The sequence below is a fragment of the Nannospalax galili genome, unplaced genomic scaffold (genome assembly GCF_000622305.1).
Source record: "Nannospalax galili isolate Female #2095 unplaced genomic scaffold, S.galili_v1.0 scaffold960, whole genome shotgun sequence".
Lineage (NCBI taxonomy): Eukaryota > Metazoa > Chordata > Mammalia > Rodentia > Spalacidae > Nannospalax > Nannospalax galili.
In genome coordinates, this window is record NW_008348313.1 from 1,850,074 (window position 1) to 1,869,246 (window position 19,173).

At 53.1% G+C, this 19,173-nt stretch overlaps 3 protein-coding genes across 6 annotated transcripts in view; 1 reads left to right on the forward strand and 2 right to left on the reverse strand.

Annotated features, from left to right (window-relative positions):
- The window catches only part of Il4i1 (interleukin 4 induced 1), a 32,017-nt gene extending 17,060 nt beyond the window's left edge, over nt 1-14,957 (reverse strand). The window contains exon 1 of the mRNA XM_029569406.1: nt 14,898-14,957. The gene's annotated coding sequence lies outside the window, so the exon portion shown is untranslated. The remainder of the gene's footprint in view (nt 1-14,897) is intronic.
- Nup62 (nucleoporin 62) overlaps nt 1-15,007 on the reverse strand; it is a 22,253-nt gene extending 7,246 nt beyond the window's left edge. The window contains exon 1 of one of the 3 annotated variants that reach the window (XM_008845122.3): nt 14,898-15,007. The gene's annotated coding sequence lies outside the window, so the exon portion shown is untranslated. The other 2 variants (XM_008845121.3, XM_029569408.1) reach the window with 2 other exon arrangements.
- Nucleotides 14,685-19,069, forward strand: Atf5 (activating transcription factor 5). Of its 2 annotated transcripts, none has more exons than XM_008845120.3 (3): nt 14,685-14,823; nt 16,358-16,651; nt 17,850-19,069. In XM_008845120.3, the coding sequence occupies exons 2-3, from the start codon at nt 16,474-16,476 to the stop codon at nt 18,515-18,517; spliced, it is 846 nt and encodes a 281-aa protein (XP_008843342.1). In that variant the 5' UTR covers nt 14,685-14,823; nt 16,358-16,473; the 3' UTR covers nt 18,518-19,069. The 2 variants fall into 2 exon arrangements, with proteins under 2 accessions (XP_008843342.1, XP_029425269.1); XM_029569409.1 differs by lacking the exon at nt 14,685-14,823 and adding an exon at nt 14,878-15,014.
- The last annotated feature ends 104 nt before the right edge of the window (nt 19,070-19,173 follow it).

The window sequence follows — 19,173 nt, forward strand, 5'->3', positions numbered from 1 at the left end:
AAGAGGGGTAAACAGGGTCATTGGACCCTCACCTGAGTATCCAGCTGCTCTTCCCAACCAACTGTATGTAATTTGGCCCTAATCATACATTGTCTCCTAGGTTTGGGGAGGACTAAAGTATATTATCTGGGAAAGGCTAGGAAGAAAAGGCTTGATGCATGCTGGGTTAAGGCTTTCCTGTGTAAATACTCTCAGGTCACTCATATACCCCAGCAACCCCTCAGTCATCTCTGTAACTAAGCTCAATAAATTTATTGGTTCCCTAGAAAAACTTTAATGTAATCAAACATTGGTTTGATACTACAACCAAAAAATGGGAAAAACATTGCTTAATAGCCCCAGAAAAGAATTCTCACAACAGATGGAAAGTTTGTTAATGTTATTATGTCTCATGGTTATTAAAGAGAATGGTAAGATAAAAGATGTTAGAAGGATACAGGAATGAAGGTATTTTGTTAAAAACAAGAAAGCCTAAGCAAATGATGGAGGCCTATGTAGATTTGTTATGATTTATCAAGCATGAAAAGAAGATCTTAAAATTTCTAAGGTCATAGCTTAGTCAACTAGTTTAAGGATGTCTCATCAAGGTTTATTTTAAAATGTTTGGGTTTTGCCTGAACTCTATCTACATAGCACATGGTAATTAAAAGTACCAGATTGGTGTAACTAACCTTCTTGGATGTTTAATAGCCAAACTTTGAGGCCTATACTAATCTGGTCAGAGGGACTTAAAGGGACAATTTTTTTGTTCCTTGCCCTCCAAGGTCAAACAAGTTCCAAGGGCTATGGAGCATCTCTTGAAGAAAAAAATGTCCTGTAACTTTGGTGAGTCACCTATCCTCTTGTTCAGAGAGGCCATGGAGACCCCAGAAGATGGACTTGAACCAGTGTCCAGTCTGCAAAGAGGAGGGTCAACACAGAGGAAACATTTCCTTCATGCTTCCAAGCAAAGTCCAGGTCAAAGCAAGACCTCTTGGCTTATCTTCACATAGATGGAACTGGTAAAGAAAAGCCTGAGGAGCCAGAGGCTCCCCACAAGCCCATATGACCCCTGAGAAACAGATCCTATGACCTTAAAATTAATAATATATTGGTTTACTTGAGCCAACTGAAACAGATCCTATGACCTTAAAATTAATAATATATTGGTTTACTTGAGCCAACTGAAACAGATCCTATGACCTTAAAATTAATAATATATTGGTTTACTTGAGGTCATCAATATATTTCTTTAAAAACTCGAAGGACTACACATCCCAGACATTAGACTTAAGTTCTTATGTTATTTAGACAATTATTTCTCATCGGTGATTTTGTTCCTAATAGGACAGTGCTACTCAGGTGTAGGACTTTAAATTTTGGTCTACAATACTGTAGTGCCCACCTGCAGCTGAGGAAAACAACCCACCATTCTAAAATGATGGCTAAATTTGTTTTCTCTCCCTATCTAGAGGCCATTTAAGAAGGAGCTGATTCTAGCAACTCCAACAGTTATCAAAGTGCTTGACAACAAATCCTGAGTTCATCGATCATTCCAGCCTTGGCAGACAAAAGATAATGAGAAAAAAACCTGTTAGATGGATGCTTTTGGGAGCCCTCATCAAGAAATTCCAATGTGTTGGGAAACCCTGCTGTTAGGGTTGTAGTTCTCCATGTCCGGATAGCCCTAAGGGGCTCAGCACCAAATGGAAGGACTCCCCTTCAGCAAGGGGTCCTGCTCTCTCCCCCTCTTACCTGGAAAGTGCCTCCAAGCACGGATGCCTGACCTTATTTGGAACATGACCTTTGGCATAGTTACCTGGAATAAAAACTACCCCCAGGTTTTTTGATAGTCTGGAAGAGAGGAGCCCACTGCCACATGTAAATAAAGCATACTATCAGCACCTATCAGCTGAGGCTTTGGCTACTGCCTCCACACTATATAATTTCTCTAGTTCTCCCACTGAATAAACGGAGCTGTTTTCACTGTGCCTGGAGCTGTATCACGGCTGTTTCACTGCGCCTGGGACCAGCTTCCCTGGAAGGGCTTTCTTCCGTCAGTGCTCATTGGCCGTCCTGACCCTGTTCGCCGCTTCTGCTCCCCCTGCCCTCGTGGGCCGGCGGCCAAGGACCCGCAAAGAGAGGGGGAGACCCCCGCACCAATGGACTTTAATTTAGACATTTTCTGGTTCCCTGCCTAAAAATTGTAATACTAAGTACTCTTGCCCTCACTCTTACCTTTACTTTTCCTTTACATCTCCCAGGCACCAAACACCTTTCTTTTCTCCCTATAGTTAAGAGATATGTAATTTGGGAGTCTTTTAGATAGACCCACTGAAGGGGGTACCCCAATTGCCTCACCCTGTGTCCCTGGTTCCGTATGGAAGAAGCCAGAGTGGTCTGTGTCCCAATTCCCTATTGACAATTTGGGTAAGCCTCTTCAAAGGGTGCCATGATAAGAATAGGAGATAGAAATTGGCTAGGCAGCTAGGGTAAAAAGACCCCAAAAAGTAGCCAGTTTCTTTCTTGGCTAAAAGTCAAAATGTCCTTGGGCCTTTCTGGAGTTATGGGCAGTTGTTAGCTGCTGTGTGGGTGCTGGGATTCGAACCCGGGTCTTCTACAAGAACAGTCAGTGTTCTTAACTGCTCAGCCATCTCTCCAGCCCCCTGATTATGTTTTGATGCTTACTCCGTTTCATACAATTTCTTACAAATTGTCACCACTGCAAAAATTACTACCAAGCAGGTCATGGTCAATTATCAAATTTCGGATTCTCCTGAGATAGATGAGTTGGCTCTTAAAGCTTGTGGTGATACTTCTCCATTTATAAAACAAAACAGGGGGAGATGTTGGGGAACCCTGCTGTTAAGGTTGGTTCCTTTCTCAGCAGGGGCTTCCTGCCTGACTTACCTGGAAAGTAAGCAAGGATGCTTGGCCTCATTTGAAACATGACCTTTGGCATAGTTACCTGCAATAAAACTACCCCCAGGTTTTTTCTATATGATAATTAGGCATATAGTCGATGATAGGATCCCCTGCCACGTGTAAATAAAGCATACTCTGAGCACCTATCAGCTGAAGCATTGGCTGCTGCCTCCACACTATATTTTCCTTAACCCCCACTGAATAAACAGAGCTGTTTCACTGAGTCTGGAGCTGTTTGTATCACTGAACCTGCCTCCCGGGAAGGGCTTTCTTCCGTCAGTGCTCACTGGCCGTCCCTTACCCCGTTCGTCACTTCTGCTCCCTTTGTCCTCGTGACTGACTGGTGGCCAATGACCCACAAGGGGAGAGATCCCACAGGACAAAACAGCAGAATCCCTGCTGTGCACTTGGCCCAGAAGGGGCAACCTATTAGTGGAGCTCTGCCCCAGCAGTGAAGGCCTCCTGGTGGTGCTGTGATGGTGGGGAGCTAAGAGGCCTTCAGTATGAGAGGATTAGGCTGAGGTGGCAGTGGTTTGAAGAACAGGAAGGTGTGTATGGTGGTGTACACATGCCATCCCAGTACTTGAAGGGTGGAGGCAGGATAAGAAGTTCAAGCTCTGGGCTGGAGAGATGGCTCAGCAGTTAAGAACACTGGCTGTTCTTGCAGAGACCAGGATTCAAATCCCAGCACCCACATGGTGGCTAACAACTGTCTGTAACACCAGTTCCAGGGGATCCGATGGCCTCTTCGGTGCTCTGAGGGCATTGCATGACATGCGTGCACTTACACACATGCAGGTAATACACTCATACACCTAAAAGTAGTAAGTAAAATATTAAAATTAAAAAAAAAAGTTCAAGCTCATCCTCAGCTACATAGTGTGCCTAAGGCCAGCCTGGGCTACATAAGACCTTTTCTCAACAAAGACCTGCAGGAATTAGACCACAGGGCCAGAGACCCCAGGTGAAGAGAAAAGTGGGGAACTTGGAGGCCTGCAGGCCTGGCCACTAGGTGGTGCTGGCAGAAGGCAAATCAGTGGCCAACAGCACTTAACCACCTACCCACTCCAGTCCCACCAGTGTGCCAGACCAGTCACTGGAATAGGCTCCCACCTCTCACAGGGAAGAAACCCCTCTAACCCTCAGGGGAAAGGTTAGGTTTGCTTCTAGCTGGGGAGGGCTGAGGGAAGAGGGTCCCTTTGAGTCTAAGGTAGCATGGAATACACAATTAGTTCAGGCCAGCCTTGGCTACTATGAGGACCAGAGTTCAGATCCCCAACCAGCACCCATGTATAACATGTAAAAGCTTGTACCTGTAACCTCAGCACTGAGGGGCACACAGATCCCTGGAGCTGTCAAGTCAGCCTAGGGTGTCTCTCTCTCTCTCTCTCTCTCTCTCTCTCTCACACACACACACACACACACACACACACACACACACAATCCATGAGCACACAGGAAGGATTCGAGGTCTGCTGGAGACACAGGAGGACAGCTGGTCCCTTCTCAGACGGGCCCTGGAGAACACAGAGAGGATGAGCACTCGGGTGCTGTTTCCTCTTTGTGGAGGTGCTGTGCTGCCCAAACCTGCCCCTCCTCTCTAGCCACCGTTTAACGGGCTGCTGGTATGCTTCCATGGCTCCGGCTCGGCTGTTCCTTGTGCTTTCTTAGGGTCCTGGCCCTCCTGCCCAAGTGCTGAGATTACAGGTTAGCACCACTATCCCTGGCTTCTTCAGAAATTTTCTGTGCACTTAAGCAAATGCTGTTTCCCACCCCCTCTATCCAAACATACAAAGTGGGGGGAGGTTGGCAAGATGGATCAGTGGGTAAAGACCCTTACCACCAAGCTTGAGGACTTGAGTCTGACCCCCAGGACTCACATGGTAGAAAAGAACTGACTCCCACAAGCTGTCCTGACATACAACACACCCCAAATGCAAAAAAAGAGGGCAGGAGTGTACCCCACACTGTCCTGTGCCCTTCCTTCTGCATCTAATTATCTCAGAGATTACTGAAGCCTCAGACACTATGGCGATGTGGTTTCCAGGGGTGACAGTGCTGCCCAGGGCACCATCAGCACCAAGCAAGCATCCACCTTGGAGACCAGCGCCCACCAGCTTCAAGGCTGGTATTGATGACCTGGACCTAACCCAGGCACAGCGAGCTGCACAGGTGAAGCACCGCAGGTGGAGCACCATATGGTCAAGGCAGCTGTGCTGGGCAGGGCCAGGCTGGGGCTGGAACCTCTGCCAAGGGTTCACTGGCCCTGTGGGGGACAGGGAGAGATTTCTGAGACCCTCCAGGGTGTGGCTGTGCCCTGGAGGAGGCACACCCACTCCTTTCTGCTGTCAACCCTCCGGGGCCTCACATTCCAGCCCTCTAGTTACAGGGGCTCTGCTCAGCTGTCACCATCTCTTCCCTCATGCCTCATGGTCCTCTTGGTGGGTAGGAGCATGAGGCTCTGGGGGGTGGGGGTACTGACTTGGTCCAGGTTCCAAAGCTCCCAAGCCTTTGCTATACCGGGTGTGTGTGTGTGGGGTGCTGTTGGCCTGTCTACAGGACTCTGTATTGCCCTCCTAGGTCTGTCTGGGCTCTCTTGTTAAGACTCTCTACCTAACGAGTCACTTCACAGCTAATTAGCAGTTACAGGATCCTCACTCCAAGGGACACAGGCCCTCAGGTGCTGTGACAAATACCCTCTCCCCTGGGAAGAAGAAACAGGCTGCAAGCACAAACAAGGCATCAGGAAGGCTTCAGGAGGAAACAGAAAGGTGCTGCTTGAGCCAGGCCTTGCTATCTGGTATACAGTGGCCTCAAACTTGTGATCTCTGGCCTCGGCGTCCCAGGTGCCAAGTGGGTTGTGGCTCCAGTGCCCCCACTCCACTCTTGCAAACAAGTTTTTCTCTTGCACTGGAAAATTCCTCTTCTGCCCACTACATTTTCTGTTTTCTGTTTTGAGTCAGGATCTTGCTGAGCAGCCCAGGGTGGCCAGGAGAGTTTCCTGCCTCCACCCACTTGAGGGGTTACAGTTGTGGGCCATCATGCCAGCCCAAACATTAAACCTTGAGTTTTACCTACATAATCCTCATACTTGCCACTAAGAACTTGGGAAGCTGAGGCAGGAGGATGCAATGAGTTGGAAGGCCAGCCTGAACTACACTGTGAGTAGACCAGTCAGGATCACATGGCAAAATAGTTTCAAAAAAAAGAGGAAACAATGTGCTTTCTTGAAGGTGAACAACACAAAGCAGCTGAGCCTCCCAGAGCACCATACACCCCTCCCCATCCCCCAGGGTGAGCCCCTCTCCTGTCTGCATCTAGTTCCTGCCTCCCTGGGTAGATGTGGCCAGTCTGCAGGCACAGCAGGAAAGAACTGCCGTTTGGCTCTGCATCTAGCTTCCCAGGTCCAGCAACTGTGCCCTGACTACCTGACACTGTTCTACTCTAACCATCAGGGACCTCCAAGAACCCAATCCAATCCCCCAGGCCCAGAAGCTGAGGTTCCAAAACGCTTACCAGTCTGCTGAACCAACTGTGAAAAATGAAAGCCCACACCATCCAGTACCCACTGAGGCAGGAAAATGTTAATTCACAAATACACCATCAGTCAACAAATTTCTGTGGAGACTGAGGCAGGCCAGCCTAAGTGGCATGGCTCATACGACCCAGTGATGAGCAGGATAAAAGTATCAGGGTGCCAAGTCCCAACAATAAACATCCACAGAGTATGACTCACAGGTCAGAGGGTACCCACTCCTGCCAAAGCCCCATTACTCCACCCAGCCCACGCTTCTGCCCTAGGGCTCCATCTGTGGTCCCCCTCTCTGAAGCTCTCTCCCAACTCCAACTCCTTCAGATCTCAGAGTCACTCTGACTACTGGGTGAGGTTATTCCCCAAGCAAAATGGAGCCCTCCTCCAGCACCAGTTGGCTACAATCCCAAGAAACAGTCTCCCTGTGTCTGCTTCCCCACTGTAAAGGAGCAGAGCTAGGGCTTGCTCACAGCCTTTCCCCCAAGGCTTAAGGACTACCTCCCTAAGTTTCAGCCTCCCAGGGGTGGTCCTTGCATTCAAACTCTTCAGAGTGGACAGAAGTGAGCTACAGGACCATACACTGGAACTCTGTTTATGTAGTACCAGACACACCCTGGGAGCAGTGTCTGGCCTTCCCTGGGGACCATGGGGGAAGGGGTACAGGAAGCTCCTAGAGGGGCAAGGGCTGCCACTCAAGCCTGATGTTAAGGAACAGTGGACTCAGATCACTGTGTCACTCCAGGCAAATGCTTTCTGCCCTGGGGACCAGAGGACACAACTGGCTGAGGAGTACAGGGGTGGGGGTGTGTAATGGGGAATGTATGGCACCACCAGCCTCCTGAAAACCCAAGTTAGGACCACGGAGAAGCACCACCTCACCCCATTAGGGCGGCCACAGCAAAGGCTTGCAGGGGCACCCACATGGCAGCAACGTTGTTCCCGAGAGTCAAAGACAAGAACCCACAGTGCCTTCCAGTTTGTCAAAACTGATGAAAGGCTGAAGAAACATGGTGCATGTATCCACGCACACCAGCCAGTGCTGACAGAACGGAGAAGTCTGGTGTGCTCGTGCAGACACTCAGGAAACAGAGGCAGGTGGATGTCTGTGAGTTTGAACCTGGTCAGAGTTCCAGACCAGCCAGGGCTACAATGTAGTGATCCTGCCTCAAAAAACAAAAAGGAAAAGGGGGGAGGTGTGTCTGGCGTGGTGGTGCACGCAGGGAATCCCAGCACTTGGGAGGTCCAGGCAAGAGGACTAATAAAAGTTTAAGGCCTGGAGCTGCAGATGGCTCAGGGGTTAAGAGCACTGAGGCTCTAAAAGAGGACCGGGGTTCAGGACACATGTGGCAGCTCACTTCCACCTGTAACGCCAGTTCTAGGGACTCTGATGCCTTCTTCTGGTCTGAATGATACAGCATGTATGTGGTGCATACACATATGTAGGTAAACAACACGCATACATATATACACACATACATAAATAGAAAAAGAGGATTGAGGCTGGCCTGGACTATACAGTTGAGACCCTATTTGAAAATAATAATAATGGCTGAGAGGAAAGGAGCTGAATCTGAGGCCGTGAGGGGCACTACAGGAAGCCCAACAGAGCAGAGAGGACCAGAAGCCAATGGAGGGCTCTCCAAGGCTGTGATGGAGACAGGCAGCGAGGCAGTTTTCTCTGAGAACCAGGTTAGCACGGGCTGAGGACAAGGACAGGACACCCCCCCCACCGCAGCTAACCTCCAGTCCTCTTAAAATCGACACTTTAAAGTTGCCCAGGCTGGCATGAAACTTCTGATCCCTTTGCCTCCTACCTCCCAAGCACTAGGATTACAGGCCTGTGCCAAGCCTGGGAAAGGTGGCAGATTCTGAGAATGAGAACCAAGCAGGCTGTAGGCTATACCTGGGCTGTCAGATGCCTCCCCAGCAAACACAGCATCAGCTCACCACTCCACTCTACAGCCCAGAAAACTGAAGCCAAGAGAACTTCAGTAACGTGGTCAAGGTGCTGCAGCCACTGAAGACTCTGGCTGCCTGCACCAGGGTCAGCTCCTGATGACTGCTGAGCTCCTTTACATGGTACTTTTCCCTGTTTCCACCCCTACCCACCACGTACCCCCTTTCCCAGTCTTTGATGACCCTCCCTACCTGCTGGGCTCCCAACTCTGTGGAAGATGTGGTCCACAGAGGTGCTGGCAGCCCTGTCCCTCAGGCTGTCCAGGCAGCACCTGCTGAGGAGCAGCCAGAGCCCAGTGCTCCTGGGAGGTCTTCTCCCCTTGGTTCCCACTTGACATCCAGCCCAAACTGGCAGGCTGGGTTCAGGCCCAGGCCCAGCTGTCTTTCATGCCCAGGAGGCTGAGGAAGGAAAGGCTGTGCTCTGCTGTACAAAGTACCATCCCATGCAAGGATGCATAGTGCACCATGCAACAATCAAACACTGACCTGGCTCAGAGCTGGCAGCTGTGCTGACCAGCCCCAGGGCACCCATGCTGCCCTACAGCATTAAGGCCCTGAGATGCCCTTTCCCACCCATTCCCCACAGTGCTGCACCCACAGATCCCAGGGGCTGGCAGATTCTCAGCAACTCTATATAGTGGTGTAGTCAGAGGCCAAGCACTTGGGAAGAGGAAATCCGCCATTACTAAGGTCACCCGGGGCCAGACACTCAGACTTTTGGGGTTTTCAGGTCTTTCAAGTACTCACTGTCCAAATTTGAATCTCTGAGGCAGCCTAGATCCACCCTCCCTGTAAACTCCACAGCCACCCAGCCCCACCAGCTATCCCAGGTGGTCAGGCACTCTACTGGCCCGGCCTTGCCCTGCCCACCCCTCCGGCCTAGGACAGCTTAGCCATGAGGCAAGGCAGAACAGCAGGAAGCCCAAAGAGGGAGCTGCCAGGATGGAGGCAGAGGCCAGAGGGACCACAGCCCAAGTGAGGCGCCTCTAGTTGCTGTGCCTAGAGCCTCCAGAATGCTAGGGCAGCGAGTGCCGTCACAGCAGCAAGAGGGAGCTGCTGTGACCAAAAGGCAGGGGCTGGAGAGGACTCTGAGCACCTGACCACGTGGCACTGCCCTCTGCCCCCTGCTCTCTTCCCGGCTGAGCTGGCCTTGACCTTCTTGCCCTTGTTTGCCAGGACGCCCACCTCCAACCTCTGCCCCTGGTGGCCCCATTTCCCTCACTCCATGTGGCGTAGGGTCATGCTATCAGGTTCCTCAGGCACTGCACTCTGGCAACTCAGGAAAACGTACTGCTCCTTGAGGGAGAGGGAGGTGGGATAGGGACAGCACAACAGGGACGCTGTGCTGGGGGCTGCAGAGAGGATTCTGGGAAAGAGCCAAGTACATCCACCCGTGAAGTAGCTCAGAACATACAAGTGAGTAGAGAAACCACACAGCCCCGACTCCCCCAAAGCATGGGCTTTCCCTTGGTCACTTCTTTCATCCCCACCACCTGAGTACTAAGCAGACACTCACCACCACCTTGCACCTCAGGCGGGTCCTCTGAGGAAAATGAGCCAGAGATGATGTTACATGCACTGGCTCAGGGACATCAACTGGCAGGGAGGGTCCCACCTGCTATGCAGAAGGAAATCAAGGTGCAGGGATCCGCCTGGCTCCATGTTGGTCTGATACAAACCCCAAGTCCTTTCCATCACACAGGGCTGCTTCAACTGAGAAACCAGCCAGGGGTTTCTCAGTAACAGTACAGATGGTGAGGGACAGCAGGGGTGATGAGGACAAAGGACTGCAAGGGTTTAGATGAACGAGGGTGTCACAGTGAAAACTATTTCTTTGCACAATAACCAGAAATATGAAAGAAAAAAAAAACCCAATAATAGGGAGGTGGGCCTCCTCTAGGGTGGCCAGAATTCAGTACTCCAAGAGTCTGCAAGGAGTAAACCAAGGTGAAGGTCTGGGCTCAAGGCCTCCAGGGACCCTGGAAGTTGGTCAGGGTAGGAAGCCTATCCAAGGGAGCTGTGGCTGTGCACAACTGCCTTTGCCCCTTCAGGCCTCAGTATTGTCTTCTGAAAGCTGAGCTGGGGCCTCCAGGATTGCCGGGCCCCTTCTGGGCACAAAGCCCCAGATTCTCTGGGTCCTGCCCAGGCACTGATCCTCTCCATTTGCCTCTCCCCCTGCTGTGCTGGGGCCTCCATCCAGGGTTCTGCTACCCAGGAGCAGTTGCCAGGTACTGAGGCCCCCAGAGAACTCCCTCACCCCCCACCAGAACCAGGGCTGATGCAACTGCCTGCAACAGCCAACTCACTCCCCAGGCCAGGCCCCTTCCGCACCGGAAAAGAGTTCCAAGCAGCCCCATCCTTATTCCTAGCCCCAGCTGTGAAAAGGAAGGGTTATCTGAATAACCCACTGAACTTTAATTTCAGAGGTTTTCCTTTTTTGGACAGGGGCTTGTGCACAGGCCTAGGTTGGAACTGGACGCTGCCTGAGGCTCAAGGTGCTGGCCACCATAGATGACCCACCACCACCACCACCACCACCCAGTGGTGGTCATCCACACGCCAGGGAAGGGGATGGCAGCCAAGTGAGGAAACGGCATCCTTCAGCACCACTGAGTCAGGGGTGGCACTGAACTGGGTGGGATTCAGTTGAAAGGGGCCACAGGGCCAAGGCTGGCAGAGGTCCCTGAACCCACAGAGGCCTTCCCAGTCAGCACACATCAACCACATGCAGCCAGCAGCAAGATTTGCCAATAAACAAGATACCTGAGATACTAACAAGTACCCCTTACAGGCCCAAACTGCAGTCCCAGTCAAAACCAAGCTCAATCACTGTTGGAAAGCACCCAGCCACCACGAGCAATAGCAAAACTGCCAGGGCTCAGTGCACAAGGCGGCACGATACCAAAGTGTGGAGGACACAAAGGAGCCTCGGGGCTGATGAGCGTCTAGAATGTGACCCTAGGACAAAAAAGAGGCAATTGGGACAAGCACCAGTGGGACTGGAAGAGTGCGGCCAACAAGCCAGGCGGTGCAGGCCCCTGGCTGTGACTTGACAGTCGTCTAGCAGATCATTGGTAGGAATCTGCAGGGTGGGCACCCGCAATCTCCCATAAAGTCTCTGCAACTTTACATCTAAAAGTATTCCAAAAGTTCATTTAAAATGCCTCCGGGGCACAACATCATAGCAATATCACCCCACCCAAACACCACCACCAAGGGAAGGACTAGGGATGTAGTTCTGTTGGTACAGTGCATGCATGACGCCCTGGGTTTCACCCCCAGCACATGAATAGAGCATGGCCTGGTATGCCAGTCATCTCAGTAGCTGGGGTAGAGGTCAGAAGATCAGGAATTCAAGGTCATGCTCAACTGCATAGTAAATTAAGAGGCCAGCCTGGGATACAAGAGACCTTGTCTCAAACAACCGCCCAAACACCCTGGGCTGGAGGTACAGCCGGGATAAAAAGATCCATCCAAAGAGCAGTGATAACAAGCCCTCAGTGCTTTGGAACGCACCACTCTTGTGATGGAGACAGAACACATCCACGACCGCAGCAGCTTCTATGTAGCACCCGTGTCTCAGGTGCTAGCCTGGCACTCCACACGGGCTAACTCAGCCCCACAGTTAAGTGGGGGTGCAGCCAGGGTGTGAGCAGGCTGCTTCCAGAAGCTGTGATTTAGCACTTGCCACACAGCTCCTGTGGCTGCAATGCAAGGCCAGTGCTCACACCACAGCAGAATGTTCCAAAATGCTCAGCGCCCAGCCACTTCCTGCAGGGACCTTTCAACTTCAGTCACTGTGTCATCACGTTGTGCCGCCCCCTTAGGATCTTTTTTTTTTTTCTTTTTGAAACAGGGTCTTTCTGTAGCCCCCAGTTGTCCTGGAACTCACTATGTAGACCAGGCTGGCCTTGAACTCAGAGATCCACCTGCCTCTGCCTCCCAAGTGCTGGGATTAAAGGAGGGAGCCATCATGACTGGCAAAATCTTTTTCTAAGTATCAAGGATAGAACCCAGGCTTGGCAAGCACCCTACCACTAACCTACATTTCCTACCCCCCAACCCCCTTTTTGAGTCAAGGTCTTGGTAAATTGTCCAAACTGGCCAAGAACTCACTTTGTATTTCAGACAGGTGTTCCTGGAACTTGCTGGCCAGGGTGGCCTCCAACTCAGAGATCTGCCTGCCTCTGCCTCTGGAGTGCTGGGATTAAAGGTGTGTACAACCACGCCTGGCCTTCTTTTAAAATTACATTTGTTTAGTGTGCACACCTGCCGTCACTGAAGTGTGGCGGTCAGAGGATAACTTCTGGGAGTTGGTTCTCTCCTTCCACCATGTGGACCCAGGGATTGAAATCAGGCTGTCAGAGTTGGCAGTGCTCAGATAGAAGCAGCACTCCATTAACCTACAATTCATTCGCCTTAGGTGATGACAGGTGAGTGACTTTTGGTGGGATGTCAATATGGATTGACACAGGGTGGGAAAGAGCAGGGGGTTCATGCATCTGCCTGGGGAGGAGCAGGAAGACTTCACTAAAGGGAACATAAGTGTCCTATCTGGGACAGGGCCAGGAGATAATTCCTACCCAATGGGCAGCAGAGGTCAAGGACTGAACCTAAGTCAGAGAAGAATAAACCCTGTGACTAGATAAGGGCCTGGGAAGGCCAGCAGGGATGGAGAACGGTCTGTAGAATGGGGACTAGTTGGGACTTCTGAAAAACGGAAACCTTGAGAGATTAAGGGCCATACAAAGAGTGAGCAAATGGACATGTCATGTCAGATGGTCAAGGGTCCGGAAGAAGTAAGACTGGGCTCACCAGAGTTCCCAGCAAGAAGAAAATACATTGAGCAGGGGCTGGAGAGCTGGCTCAGCAGTTAAGAGCACTGGCTGGTCTTCCAGAGGACCAGGGTTTGATTCCCAGCATCCACATGGTGGCCAACAACGGTCGTGTTTAACTCCAGTTCCAAGGGATCCAATGCCCTTTTGTCCTCCTTGGGCACACCACCACCGGGGAGGCACTTACATACATGCACGAAAAACACTCATACACATAAAATAAACCAATAAAAAATTTTAAAAAATACATTGGGAAGGGGCCAGTGGGGTCCAGCCCAGGGACGCGTATGGTAGGAGGGGGCTGACTCCACGAAGTTATTTATCCCTGACCTCCACATGCAAAGTGTGGCACATGCTTTTAATCCCAGCATTCCGGAGGCAGAGGCAGGTGGATGTCTGTGAGTTCCAGGCCAGCTGGTGATGCAGGGAGACCCTGTCTCAAAAAGACCAAAAATTAAAAAACAAAATAATATAAAAATATACGCATTGAACAGGAAAAGAATACTTCTATGTTCATGACACCGTAGCTGAGCTCCACATCAGGCATACATATTTGTGTGCATATAGATTTATGGGGGCAGGGGAGATGGTCTCTGTTGTGTCTTGATCCTGCCAAGCTCTGGCCCCAGTCTCCCACGTGCTAGGCCCAGAACAGATTTTTCTCATAGTACAGATAAGGGAAGTGAGCACTGAGCACTTGCCCAAGGCCACGCCGGGATGGCATTCGGATATGCCTATGACCCCCCCCCCCCGCCCCCCCCCCAGACCCTCCTCAGCCTGGCTCGGAGGTATTTTTTTTGGGGGGGGGGGGGGGGGGGGGGCGGCGGAGAGACACAGGGTCAGCTGGCCTAGAACACATTATGTAGACCAGGCTGGCCTCCATCTCACAGAGATCCCCTGGCTCTGCCTCCTGGGTGCTGGGATAAAAGCATCACTGTGGCTGGCTCTAAAGTTGCTTCTAAGAGGTATCATTTATTTTCGGGGGGGGGTGAGGAGGCGGAACAGGACTGACAGGGACATCAAACGTTGCCTGGCGAGTAAAGCTAGATGGTTTCGGGTGGGGGGGGGGTCAGGACACCCCAGGCCGCCGCCGGCTCGGGGTCCGGGCATGGTGTGTAGTGAAACACGAGCTCGCCACGGATGCGGGGGAGGGGGGGGTCAGGACACCCCCAGGCCGCCGGCTGCGGGCCCAGGCAAGGCGGGTCGTGGAGTAGGAAGGGACACGAGTGGGCCACGGGTGAGGGAGGGGGGTCAGGATACCCTCAGGCAGCCGCCGGCTCCCGGCACGGCGCACCGAACCCTCTGAACAGCCGCCGCCCCGCCGGGGCCACGCGAGGGCGGAGCGCGGAAGGATCCAGGCGGGCCGCGCTGCGCCGCCTCCGCTATATCTGCCCCCGGTCCCCGGGGCCGCCTCATTCCCGGTCCTCCCAGCGTCGTCTCCATTCCTGCTCCCGCCGCCGCCATGGCTCTGTAGCCGCGACCCCCGCCGTTACCGCCCAGCCTGGTCACCGCGCTCACCGCGCCTGCGCTCTCCGCTCCCACCGTCTCGCCTCAGCCCAGGCAGCCGCGGTCGCCGCCTCTCCACGCAGCCATGGAGTGAGTAACCGCTCGCCCCTCCCTCTTCAACCGCCTTTCCCGCCCTTTCCCGGAGCTCGCGGGGCCTCACGGACCAGCCTCGGAGTGGGTGGGGAGACGCCGAGCGTGGAATCACCGTCGCGCAGACGCAGAAGATCGTAGCCTACGCGGCCGCCGAGCATGCGCACTCGGCTCGAGGCATTGGGGGGGAGGTTGGTATTTGAGGCGGACCCGCGTGCGGTTGCGCCTGCGCACTAATCCCCAGTTCGTCCCCTCCCCGCTTCCAGAGGATGCCGGCCTCTGTTACGCACGCGCTTTAGCTCTTCTGAGCCCCGTACAACGAAGGGCTGCCCGTAATTGGCTGCGCACGGGAAGTGAGCCCCAGGTCAAGGACGCGGTCTGTTGCGCCCGTACTTAGCCTGTCCGAGCCCGAACACTGTACTTGGCTGCGCATGCGCAGTGATCCCCAGCGCCCCCTTTCAGAGGATGATGTGAACTCTGTTGCGCCCTTACAACGAAGGGCAGCCCTTAATTGGCCGCGCATGTGCACTGATCGCCAGGCGGTGGCGGCGTAATGGACGGCTTCCAAATCGGAGCCAGGTGTCTCCGGCTCAAGGCCCAGCTTCCTTCCAATCAGGCACTCGTGGGGACGGGGACTGGTTTAGATTGACAGGGAAGAAGGCTCCGGAAGGGGAGCCAGGACCGCAGACTTAGGGAGAGTGTCGGAAGGGGCGGGGCTTCGCCAGGACAAAGAGGCGGGGCCTCTGGGGACGCGCTATTTGGGGGCTGGGCCTGCCCAAGATGGACAGGAGAGTGGGAGGGGCTTCTTGTAGGGACAATGGAGGGCATTCTAAAGTTTCACGGGAAGAGTGGGATTTGAGTAGTCGTAAGGGCCCCAGCCTGGGGGGAGTCTCCTGAGGCCTGATGTGGCCTGAAGAAAATACTGATGCGAAGGGGTGTGGCTGGAAGAAAATTCCCTTGGGAAGAGGAGTATGTTAAGGTGGGTGGGAGGGGCTTAAGGTAATAACCCTTGGGAAACTGTTAGGGTTCTCTGTTGAGGGAACTGGTGGAGCTTGGGAGTTTTAAAGAATTCTCTTGGGCTGGAGAGATGGCTCAGCAATTAAGCAGAAGGGAAAAAAAGAAAAAAAAAACAAAGGAGAGCTGAGGACCCGGGTTAAGTTACCAGCACCCACATGGCAGAGGACCTGGGTTTGGTTCCTAGCACCTACTTAGCAGCTAACAACCGTCCTTGACTCCAGTTCCAGGAGATCACACGTCCTCTTCTGACCTCCATGGGCATTGCATGACATGGGTGCACTTACATACAATGCAGGCAATACACTTCATACACATAAAGTAAAAATAATAAATTAGAAAAAAAAAAGAATTCTCTTGGGAGTGTGTGGAGCATAGGACTTTGGGAAGAGAAGGGTGGATTTAGAAGGCAGGGAGTCCTAAACCAAGTTTGGAGGGGAGGGAGGTCTCCAGGGTATGTACTGTGAGTGGCCCACGGGCTGGGAGGCCTCTGACCTCACTCCCTCCTGTCTCCTCACAGGTCCTCCACCTTCACCTTGGTGCCTGTCTTCACTCAGCTGAGCAATCTCCTGAGCCGCCTCCCAGCTGGTGCTACAGCCTCCACTGCCGTCAGTGCCCCACGCCTGTGCCTCAGTCATGTCACTCCTGGCGACCCTGGGGCTGGAGCTGGACAGGGCCCTGCTCCCAGCTAGCGGGCTGGGCTGGCTCGTAGACTATGGGAAACTCCCCCTGGCCCCTGCCCCCCTGGGCCCCTATGAGGTCCTTGGGGGAGCCCTGGAGGGCGGGCTTCCAGGGGGGGGAGAGCCCCTGGCAGGTACGAACAGTTGGAGAATGGAGGTGGGGTGAGCTGGGGGTAGGGGGACGGGAGAAAGGAAGAATCCATTCATTCACAAGGTCAGTATTTGAATGGCTACAGCAGGCCCTACACTTTTCTGGGTGTGCAGGGTGCAACTGGGAACAGAGCAAGTCATCTGAGCTCATGGGGTACTGGGAAGATAGGAAGGGAAAACTTAGCAGCTGCCCTGAAAAGTCATAAAGGATCTAGTTTAGGATTCAGGTAGCCAGGAGCCCTGTCCAGGTAGGCAGCATATGGACAGAGGCCTAAAGATCATTAGAAGGCCCAAGGGTCTCCCCAGCTTAGAGGCTCTGAGGCAGAAATTGTTCCATTACCATATCCCAGGAACTTGGCCCAGATGGAGTTTAATAATGAATGGCTGGACCTGGTGGCACAGGCCTGTAGTTCCCACTGCCCCAGAGGCTGAGGCATAAGGGATTGCTGGAGCCTGGGAGTCTGAGGCTAGCTTGGGCAACATAGCAAGAGGCTGTCTCAAAAACAGAAAACAAAAATGAATGAAAGTGGACTGTGTGTGCATGCAGTATGATCTGGTGTGCCTTTTAAGAATAAATATCAGGGTGTTATGGTGCACATCTGTAATCCACTCTGGAGGTAGAGGCAGGAAGACCAGAAGTTCAAGGTCATTGTTAACTATAGAGCAAGTTCAAGGATAGCCTGAGTTATATGAAACCCTGTCTCAAAAAACTAAATGAGCCCTAGAAACCAAAGGTACAAGGGTGTGCAGCCAATCACACAGAATGGAAGACAGTTGCACCTGTTGGGTGGGTCATTGGTTGGTTGACCAATCACTGAGTGATTGATCACTTCATTGGTTGACTGTTGGATGATTGGTTGGCTGGTTGGTGAGTTCACTGATTGGTTAGTGGCTTGATCAGTTGGTTGACTGATGAACTACGTGATTGCCTGATTGGTTGATTGGCTGGTGGTTGGTTGCTTAGCTGGTTAGTTGGCTGGTTCATTGGTTAGTGGCTTGGTTGGTTGGTGGCCTGGTTCAGTGGCTCCTTCCCTGCTCACTGGACAGATCCACTGGCTGGCCAACTGCTGTCTTGTCCCACTGAGTGAAGGTGATAGACTGTCTGAATGGGACAGGCTTAAGTGTGCACCAGGTGGGTGAAGGACAGACCTCAGAGACCTTTCTGTCCCCCTCCATCCTCAGGTGACGGCTTTTCTGATTGGATGACAGAGCGGGTTGACTTCACGGCCCTCCTCCCTCTGGAGCCCCCCCTGCCCCCAGGCACCCTCCCCCCACCCTCCCCAGCACCCCCTGATCTGGAAGCCATGGCCTCCCTGCTCAAGAAAGAGCTAGAACAGATGGAAGACTTCTTCCTTGATGCTCCGCTCCTCCCTCCCCCCTCGCCCCCCCCACCACTGCCAGCAGCGCCCTCCCTGCCCCTTCCCTTGCCCCTGCCCACCTTTGACCTCCCTCAGCCCCCTGCTCTGGATACCCTGGACCTGCTGGCTGTCTACTGCCGCAGTGAGGCTGGCTCAGGGGATGCAGGCTTGGCGCCCCTGCCTGTGCCCCAGCAGCCCCCTCCTCCCCCTCCTCTGCCTCTACCCTCCCGCCCAGCCCCCTACCCCAGTCCTCCCACTCCCCGAGGGGACCGCAAGCAGAAGAAGAGAGACCAGAACAAGTCTGCGGCTCTCAGGTATCGCCAGAGGAAGAGGGCAGAGGGCGAGGCCCTGGAGGGCGAGTGCCAGGGACTGGAGGCCAGGAACCGGGAGCTGAGGGAGAGGGCCGAGTCAGTGGAGCGAGAGATCCAGTATGTGAAGGACCTACTCATCGAGGTGTACAAGGCCCGCAGCCAGAGGACCCGCAGCAGCTAGGGTGCAGGGAAGGCTCTAAGGCACTTCAGGCTTCAGAACGGGTCCCTTTGTCCCCATCTCCAGCTTCTCCCTAGCCCTGTTTCACCCTCCTCTTACCCTTGTCCACTCCAGCCCCATCATGGGATGCTTGGCTTAGCATCTGCACCCCTTCAGTGCAGCTGAGAACTGAGGCCTTCAGGGAATTCAGGCAGCCAGCTCAAACCTTGGCCAGAATCTTAAGTGATTTCTGGCAAGTAGCCTTAGTTGGGTGCCGAGGGGTAGCCAGGCCTAGCAGTGGAGAGAGGCAGGAAGCCACAGAGGATGACTGCTTGGGGGGGTTTGGGGGGTGAGGGGACTACAGAACATAAGTCCTTGGGGACCTGTATCTGGGAGGGAAGCCAAGTCGCAGGGCAGGTGGATGTGCTGACCGATGGGAAGAAGGGTGGTAGTCTGGGGTCATTTTAGTTCTGGGAGAGAATCAGTGTTTTGCGAAGGTGTTGGGGAGGGTTGCATCTAGGTGAGGGGCTGATCCTCAGGGTTTGTGGACACAAATAAAGTGCAGACCTTCCTGTGCCCTGTGTGCCTTATCTTTGAGAGGAGACTAGGGAGGGAGTCTCAGGGCAGCTCCAAAGGGCTGAGGCTGGAATTCTCTGGTTGAGCGCTTGCCTGAAATGGGA

Bases quoted from the DNA above. Each gene is read 5' to 3' on its own strand.
- Atf5 (XM_008845120.3), top strand. From the start codon at position 16,474: ATGTCACTCCTGGCGACCCTGGGGCTGGAGCTGGACAGGGCCCTGCTC. The intron at 16,652-17,849 runs GTACGAACAGTT...CTCCATCCTCAG, and splicing joins GGGGGGAGAGCCCCTGGCAG to GTGACGGCTTTTCTGATTGG.